The 10,000-nt window shown below is 44.7% G+C and overlaps 1 protein-coding gene across 3 annotated transcripts in view; it reads left to right on the top strand.

Annotated features, from left to right (window-relative positions):
• The window catches only part of rasa3 (RAS p21 protein activator 3), a 55,178-nt gene that overhangs the window by 25,348 nt on the left and 19,830 nt on the right, over positions 1–10,000 (top strand). For all 3 annotated transcript variants that reach the window (XM_079496895.1, XM_079496896.1, XM_079496897.1), the window contains exons 6-7: positions 5,492–5,572; positions 6,112–6,184. In XM_079496895.1, the coding sequence (XP_079353021.1) occupies positions 5,492–5,572; positions 6,112–6,184 (154 nt within the window). The remainder of the gene's footprint in view (positions 1–5,491; positions 5,573–6,111; positions 6,185–10,000) is intronic.

The raw sequence follows: 10,000 nt of genomic DNA on the forward strand, positions 1-10,000 counted from the left end.
CGCCCGGAGATAGTGGGCGATTGGGCGATAGCCAATTAAATTCAAGCAACGCTCGCCGTTAAAACGTACTGTTAGGCTTCACATCCCTCTGTAGACTGGCTGTTCTAGCAACTACCATCAGGGTTTTGATGTCACCGACGTATCGGTAGATGCTAGGTAGGCAGAGATCTCTGTTGATCTGGCAACGCAAGTCTAATCCCTCTGTAACGCCTGTGGCAGTTCACCTTGTCACTGAGACTAAATTTGATGAACAGTGTTGAACTCTGAATTATTCTTTATGGTTTATGTTGCAGAGAATGAGATTTGTTGGACTTTATATGTATATTGTGTGGTGCTTTATAGTACCTGTATATACCTGTATATGTGGATAATTTATAGTACTATAGTGACACTTTAAATGTGTAATGTCCCTGGAGGACATAATGAATTTAACTGGATAATTGTGGAATCAATTCAGGCTTGGTACGGTCCAGTGGGGAGGGGCTTAGCCTGTATAAGTACGTAGGGAGACCTGCCACTGCTTAGCAGTCAATGAAGGACTGTGTTGGTGAGAAGACTGAGGGCCAAGCTGAGCTGACCACTTAAGAGTTGTCAATACTTTTGTTCTATTTCAGTTATCACAGTTGTAAGAAGGTGAATAAAAAAAGAACACTCTGCATCAAGGACTCTGGTGACTGTATTCAGTATTTTTTCAGTTTTTGGCTATTTTTCAAGCGGTGCTCAGAGAGCAATCATATATACTGTAAAATACTATCACAATGTAATTCTATCAATCATGGATATCTTCACACATCTACATTCAAATATGAAATTTCCTGGATGTGTTAGTTATTTATAGATACTTCATTTTAGTTATGAAGTAATGCAGTGTAGTTCTCTCTTCATTTTAGTTCCATAGATTCAGGGCTTATTGCTTAGCAGCACTGACTCACTTTGACTCACCTTGACTCTTTGTACCTGGAGTCTGTTGTCCACAGTGAGTCACCTTTCAAAAAGATGTGAATGAACACATTAAGGTCTGCATGTGCATGTGCATTGTGCGCGCGTTTTAGGTTAGGTTCAGTAGATGTTATTCTGCTTTTAATTGAGCAGCCTGGAGACTAATGGACCTCACATTGCATCAGTAGCACATTGGTTCCCAAACCTTTTCAGTGGAGACCCCCTAACTGGGACTCAAACGTAATCTTTAAGCTCTCAACGCGTCGCATCGCAACGCATTGAGAGCTTGTAGATCTGCTATTCTCTTTTGAAAAGTGATTCAATTTTCTTTACATTTCTGTAACTTCTGTATTAAAAACTCATTGTAAATCTTTTGAAATAATAATGACGATTTGTTTTGGTAAATGCAACAACAACATATTAGGGATATTTACTTGCGCTACCCATAAAAATGTGTTTGGGAACCAGTGCAGTAGCAGGAAGGAGGGTTTGACATTTACATAAGTCATTGAATAAAGACAAGGTTACTGGTCCATGCTGAGAGGAGAACATGCTGACAGGTCAGGTAGCCAAAGGAGCCACTGGAGAGGTAGATCCAAACAATGGCCAACAAAAAAAGAATTTTGGTTGCGGAAACATTTTTATGGGTTGCGAGTAAGTATCCCGTTTTTGCAACGTGCAAAAAGATTGGCTATTGTTATCATACTAAAGGTTCGGGCTGCTAACCTCACACCTACACCGCACTGCCGATCCAACCAATACTGTATGTCCATAGAGGCTATATGGAGATCTCCGTATCTGTCCGTCCTTGTGAAACCTAAATTTTCATTTAGGTTTTTATTTAGGTTTTATGACCTTATGACCTCAGTTACACCCACACAACCTGAACTTTGAACATTCAGTGGATTTTCTGTGCTTTGTGTTCTTGCTTTGAAGTTAAATCTAATGCATTTTTAGTAGCCTACATGTTTTTGGAAATTAACAGGGCTTTAATATAAATCCTTTCTATTGTGTTGAATCGCAATGGTATCGTATCACATCGAATCGCATTGTCCAGAATTGAATCGCCATCAAATCCCATCGAATTGGGAAGACACACTCCATATTTAGGCGTAGCTGCATTGGGAACTCCTTATATGGTTATGGCTGAGTCATAGTGACATAAGCGTGATGACGACGTGGTCCGCCCGCCCACCGGCCGGTCCTCATTTATTTGAATCATCCAATTTTAATGTAGGAAGATTGAAATAGTACTTGTAAGTTGTAAGTTTGGGTCCTGGGAAAACACCAAATGTATCTTTTGTGTCTCAAGCTGAAAAGGTTTCATTTCTTTCGATGCCAACAGCTTACAGCTATTATATTGGTATTATGCTGAAAAGTACCATACTCTGCTGTCGGGAGGAAACCTCATAACTCCAAAATGTTCATTTTTCAGGAACTGAAAAATATACGTTTTTAAAGAAATTAATAAAACCTTATATTTTTAAAACGATGCAATACTGCCGCATCAAAGTTGGTGTTGGGACTTTAGATATTGTCAATTACTTGCATGAGAAGGAGAGAGGTGGTGGAGTTAGCTGTTTTAGCAGACAGTTTGAGGGTCCAATGGATTTAAGAGGTTTTACTACTTTCCATTGGTTCAATATTTTCGAAACAACACACAGACGTAAAGGGTGTTCAATAGCACTGATTTATGGATTGCAAAAACCTCAAAAATTGAGTTATGAGGTTTCCTCCTGACAGCAACCATATAGTTAGCATTCTAATGAGATCCAGTGCATTCACTGACTACAGTAGGTGAAGCCACTCATCCCCTTTCTTCAGTCTAATGTAATTCATTACCTTTTGAAGCTCATTTAACCCACAGAATGGAAGAACACAAACCCATTAGGAAACATCTGTTGAATGCCATGTCGTTCCAAATAATCATCTGCTTTACTACTGTCTAGTACACTCAGGGATGAGAGAGAGAGTTTTGTGTGTGTGTGTGTGTGTGTGTGTGCGTGCGTGCGTGCGTGCGTGCGTGCGTGCGTGCGTGCGTGCGTGCGTGCGTGCGTGCGTGCGTGCGTGCGTGTGTCCACGCTTTACCACTGTCTGGTACATTGCAGCTCAGGGATGTGAGTGAGAGAGAGGGAGAGTTTTTGTGTGTGTGTGTGTGTGTGTGTGTGTGTGTGTGTGTGTGTGTGTGTGTGTGTGTGTGTGTGTGTGTGTGTGTGTGTGTGTGTGTGTGTGTGTGTGTGTGTGTGTGTGTGTGTGTGTGTGTGTGTGTGTGTGTGTGTGTGTGTGTGTGTGTGTGTGTGTGTGTGTGTGTGTGTGCATGCGCATGCTTGCGTGTGTGCGTGCGTGTGTGCACGCACGTGTGTGTCTGTCTGTATGTGTGGAGCAAAATAAAGACAGAGGGGACAGTAGCCCAAGCAGTGGTTATATAAACAAGCTTATTGGACAGGAAGCGCACTGGCATTAGTGACACTAAACCCAGCCCCCTCCTTATTACTGTAACCTGTATGTGTGTGCGTGTGCGTGTGCGTGTGCGTGTGTGTGTGTGTGTGTGTGTGTGCGTGTGCGTGTGTGTTTGTCGGCAGGATACGACAAGCTGTATCTTGAATGTCAGCTGTTCGCCGTATGGCAATTTGTTGGTGTGTGCGGTTCGTCATGCAGAATGACTACTGGTGTATCAGCATGACACATAGGAAGTGGTTCGTCCCACTGGGTGACATGTCCTGTCCTGTCCTGTTCTATCCTGGTGGTAATAATCCCCTTACACCATGATGTCATCTGGAATCAGAACACTTGTGGGCGGGGCCCTGACTCAGGTTATGGTCACGGGCAGTGAGTGGGATTCAAGTCAAGTTATAAACCTAGACAGACAGACAGACATAGATATAGATATATATATACACTGTCTGGAAAGGATGGATGGTGGACTGATAAAGGGAGGGGTGGTTTGTGATGGAGGGCTAGATGCATGTTGTGCATTTTGTGTGTGCATGCATGCGTGCCTGCGTGTGTGTGTGTGCACGTGTGCTTGTTTACTTTACATGGGTTCACTTGGCGTCCGGCGCATGCGAGAAAGTATACCTGATATTGTATTTATGGTCAATGCAGCATATCAACATTAAAACTTCTTTAGTGTTGTTTTTAGATTTCCCTCCCTGTGTTTGTGTGCACTAGTCATCATGTGTGTGATTCTGTGTGGTCATTGGATCAGTCAGGATTTAAAATTGGCACAGAGCTTGACCAGCAGCTCAAAGGGAATTATGCCTAATTTATGCTCCGTCGCACGACGGTATCGCACGCCAAAAATAGCAGACCTACAAGTTCACAATGAGCTTGTAGGTCAGCTATTTTTGGCGTGCGACGCTGTCATGAATGGGGCTTTTCCCTCTGTCCTGTTTCTCTCACTGTCTTTGCCTGCACTGCCCAGCCCTGGTACCTGGGCCTGGTACACACCCACTGCCCAGCCCTGGTACCTGGGCCTGGCACACACCCACTGCCCAGCCCTGGTACCTGGGCCTGGCACACACCCACTGCCCACTGCCCAGCCTTGGTACCTGGGCCTGGTACACACCCACTGCCCAGCCCTGGTACCTGGGCCTGGCACACACCCACTGCCCAGCCCTGGTACCTGGGCCTGGTACACACCCACTGCCCAGCCCTGGTACCTGGGCCTGGCACACACCCACTGCCCAGCCCTGGTACCTGGGCCTGGTACACACCCACTGCCCAGCCCTGGTACCTGGGCCTGGTACACACCCACTGCCCAGCCCTGGTACCTGGGCCTGGCACACACCCACTGCCCAGCCCTGGTACCTGGGCCTGGTACACACCCACTGCCCAGCTCTGGTACCTGGGCCTGGTACACACCCACTGCCCAGCCCTGGTACCTGGGCCTGGTACACACCCACTGCCCAGCCCTGGTACCATGGGTCTGGCACACACCCACTGCCCAGCCCTGGTACCTGGGCCTGGCACACACCTGAGCCTGGCCCTGGTACCTGGGCCTGGCACACACCTGAGCCTGGGCCTGGTACCTGGGCCTGGCACACACCCACTGCCCAGCCCTGGTACCTGGGCCTGGCACACATCTGAGCCTGGGCCTGGTACCTGGGCCTGGCACACACCTGAGCCTGGGCCTGGTACCTGGGCCTGGCACACACCCACTGCCCAGCCCTGGTACCTGGGCCTGGCACACACCTGGTGCTTTTTTATATACTGTAGAAAGGATGAGAAAGATTCCTTGTATAAAATTACATTTAGCCATTTGTAGCAGATGTACACTAAAAGGCAAGGTGTGGTGTGGTTCTTTACAGGCCTGCTACGCATATAACATGCTAAAATTGTTTAGTTTTTGTTATTTGTTTTTTAACGTGCCTTGATTTGTAAATACAGCATTTGTAAACATTATTTGATGGTTGAATCAATGTGTGTGTGTGTGTGTGTGTGTGTGTGTGTGTGTGTGTGTATGTGTGTGTGTGTGTGTGTGTGTGTGTGTGTGTGTGTGTGTGTGTGTGTGTGTGTGTGTGTGTGTGTGTGTGCACGCGCGTTTAAACAGAGTGTTGGAGTGCCATGGTTTGCCAATCGTCAACGGCCAATGTGACCCTTACGCTGCTGTCTCCCTCTTAGGACCTTCCAGGTGACCTTCCACACACACACACACACACACACACACACACACACACACACACACACACACACACACACACACACACACACACACACACACACACACACACACACACACATTTTAATAATTTATTTATGTCCACACAAAGGAAAATGCACACAAGGACACAAACATTATGGGTGCAGTTATGTTACTTCGAATGTCTTCGAATCATGATACAGCAAGAATGTCACTCAGCAGCGTCTCTGATAGCCATATTCGTTCACATGACGGTGCTCAGGACTAGGCTTGTTCTCATATGGTGGCATAGACAGTACAACAGGGACAGTACAACACCTCGCAAGTCCTTCTGCCTCATCCTCTGGACACTCCAAGCTGTCAAAGAGTTCGAAACGCTCCCACAACTGTCTGTGGACATGTCCCAGGCTGGACCATCAGAGAGAACGGAGCCAGCAGTCTCACACCACTGCTACTGAATGAACATGGTTGCATTAAACAATCACTCACCCTATCTATGCTTGACGTCTTGACCTTTCTGCCTACCTCAGGTCAGAAGCTAAGAAGACCAAGGTAAAAAGAAAAACCAACAATCCCCAATTTGAGGAGGTTTTCTACTTTGAGGTGAGAGAAGTCTTGTGTGAAATTGTGTGAAGATTAACCTCATTAACTGACATAAGATTTAAATGTAACACATTACAGTCATTTCATGCTCAGGGCTGAGGGCACTGACCCTTCCTCATCAGGGCTGAGGGCACTGACCCTTCCTCATCTGGGCGGGAACCCCTTTTGGTGTTTTAAAGCATTGTTATACTTTAGCTACTGAAAAATAGCAGATCTACAACTGTAGGTCTGAACTTGTAGGTCTGCTATTTTTGAAAAATCGTGAAAATGTGCCTCAAATCTTTGAATATATATTATTACAGAGTGAACATTTTAATTAAAATCTTTGCTTCTGGGGGGTCTCCTGGAACAACATATTTTCAGATGGGGGTCGGAGGCATATTACATATAATTTTTGGGGTCCTTGACATGAAATATTGAGCACCACTGATACAGAAACATGAGGAATTTCAGAAAACTGTCAGGATTTTGAAGATTTCTTTTTAATTTCGACGTCAGGCCTAAATGGGTTAAGTCAAAAATAGTTGTCCCCTGCAGTAAAGGGACTGGTGACGTCAGACAGGAAGAGCATAATTATGTTTCTGTATTTCAGGAATGTACATGTATTTTGTTTATTTTGTGTGTGTGTGCCAGATCTTTTTCAGGCATTTTGTGCAAAATGTCTCTTAGAAGCATACAAAGACATACAGTACACACCCCACGTATACAAATACGTCTCTCTCTCTCTCTCTCTCTCTCTCTCTCTCTCTCTCTCTCACACACACACACACACACACACACACACACACACACACACACACGCGCCTTGACACGCACATATACACATTGCCCCCGTTAACCCTCGCACATCAGTGGTGCAGGCCTAACACTCTGCCCTTCCCCCTGGCCTGTCCTCTGTACCACCACAAGACAGCAGCACAAGAGTATGATTGATTCAGACGAACCACCAAACAATCTGCTCCATTGATTTCAGTCTGACAAGACCCTCTCATCTACTCCACACACCACATAAACAAGACTTTGCATAGCCCATGGTGGTGGCCCTACAGCTCCTCTCCCTCTTTGACACAAATATAGATGCATAACCAGGCGCGTGCGCACGGACGCACGCACTCAATCCATGGCTCATCTATCATGCTTCTGTCATGGGGCAGTGGGTTTTTGGGAGAAATTACTTCCATTGTTCTGCTGAGCCTCTGTGGAGCCTGCCATATTGTGATCTCTCTTTAGTTGTACAACAGAAATGGAAATGACTGAGCCAGGTAGTGAGCAACAGAATGAGATCTGGGTTCGAAGGCTGGAGTCAACAGACACATAATGGTTCATTTCTTACTGCCAAAATAGGATAATATAACGCACATCCTCCGGTCTTGGTGCTGAGCCAAACTGTTAAATACAAACCCAAACTCGACACCATTATAATATGTTTAATATACTTGAGAAAGACCTATACTGGTCGAAACGTTGTATGTCCTGCCTGCTGTGTTCGTGAATAAAAGTCACGTGAAGCATTACAAAGTGAGTTGTGAGCCCTCATTTCTTACTGCACCATGAGCTACAAGCAAGTGTTGAAGGGGAATGAAACCCTAGCCTAGGCTGATTTTGTAGGTTTTTTTCTCGAGTTCGAAGCGAAAACAGGGTAAAAACATACATAGCATAAGACTGATCAATTTATATTACACCATGATTTTTGTTCAAAGGTTAAAGCACTATATTCTGATAGTAATCATTGTTATAGTGTTCAGTAACAGGTGTCTACCTGTCTATCTTTAAAGGACGACCTCAGACATTTTCAACTTCTTTATATAATTGGTCCTCACTAATGCTCATGATAATAATGGGATGATTTTTGTCTACTCGGTCTGTGTATCAGAGGAGAGCTGCCGGTGACATCATTGATGGGGAATCCAGGATAATAGAAACTGCAGGCTTTCTTCTCCTTGAAAGTTAACATGCTATAATGGAAGTCATTGTTCTTGCGTAACTCAAAATAAGAAATGGGAAATCTTGTTTGGGAGAAAAAAATCTTCCTAACGATGATGTCACTGTTAGGCAGGTTTCTGAACTGTATAAAATATTATACCATTTTAACATGAGCATTAGTGAGGACCAATTATATGAAGAAAGGTTGAAAATGGGAGAAGTCGTCCTTTAATAAACTATAGCAATAAGTAATGATCAGAATATAGAGCTATTTAACACTTAATTTAACCAAAGATACTGTTGACTACTGTCTATACTTACATATTGGCATACCCATGGTTCTGGTATGGACCATGAACCCATGGTTCTGGTCACACCAGAACCATGGACCATGAACCCATGGACCATGAACATATGGTTCTGGGCACACCAGAACCATGGACCATGAATCTATGGTTCTGGGCACACCAGAACCATGGACCATGAACACACCAGAACCATGGACCATGCACCTATGGTTCTGGTCACACCAGAACCATGGACCATGAACCAATGGTTCTGGTCACACCAGAACCATGGACCATGAATCTATGGTTCTGGGCACACCAGAACCATGGACCATGAACACACCAGAACCATGGACCATGAACCTATGGTTCTGGTCACACCAGAACCATGGACCATGAACACACCAGAACCATGGACCATGAACCTATGGTTCTGGTTCTGGTCACACCAGAACCATGGACCATGAACACACCAGAACCATGGACCATGAACCTATGGTTCTGGGCACACCAGAACCATGGACCATGAACCTATGGTTCTGGGCACACCAGAACCATGGACCATGAACCTATGGTTCTGGGCACACCAGAACCATGGACCATGAACCTATGGTTCTGGGCACACCTAAATCTAACACACCTATTATTAAATTGTATTAGCTGCCGTTACATTGCTTAACTGCCTGTCGTGTTTTTAATCTGCTGTAGTTTTGAACCTGTCCTGAACTGGAAAACAAACTACAAAATCAGCCCAAGGGTTTCATGTCCCTTTAGGTTTTCGGAGATGTAATTATATCTCCAGACAGTGGAAGGAACACAAGCTTTGTCCAGCTCATTAAAGAGATTAGAAAGTGAAATTCATGATTTCCTTTGACTGTGTAATTTGGAATGTTATGTTATGATATGTTATGTTATGAAAAATAGTTCGACTATAAAGATACATTTATGTAATCGTTTTACTACAGTTATAGTTAGGTAAAGTTAGCTTAAGTTGTGGCAAATCTGCAAATCTGCTTACCACTAGCTTTCTTAAAGGTGTCTACTATCACAGAAAAATGTGTTCCAACCCAACTCCCTTGGGAAACTTTGTGACAGCTGTTGAAAGTTGGTGTGGATTGGGAGTCTAATGACTAACGAGGCACGCTAGCGAGCTGGCTACCAGATTGTGATTTTCTATCTGTGTTAGAATGTGAAAATGCCTTGCCCCGCGGGGCACCCTACAACTTCCTACTAGTAGTAGGGGGGGCCTCTGACTGCCCCCTCTACGACTAGCGGGTCTCTACGCAACCGGGCCGTCGTCTTAAATCACGCGTCCGGGCACCCTAGACTGCAATTACAGCGTGTCGCGGGTTCCAATCCCGATCCCGATGTCCTTTGCTGCATGTCACTCTCCATCTCTCTTCCCATTTCCTGTCAGTACTGTCCTATCAACAAAGGCATAAAAGCCACAGAAATGCAATACAAGTTTTATGTTCAAAAATAGCAATTCACAATGTGTTCACAATGCAATTGACTATTTTGTGCTATTCATTGTACAACAACGTACTATAGAGCTAAGACTCGTAAATTTAGTCTTAAATACTGTTTATGCTCATTGTTCTATGCC

The sequence above is a fragment of the Electrona antarctica genome, assembly GCF_951216825.1.
Source record: "Electrona antarctica genome assembly, chromosome: 3".
Classification (NCBI taxonomy): Eukaryota; Metazoa; Chordata; class Actinopteri; order Myctophiformes; family Myctophidae; genus Electrona; species Electrona antarctica.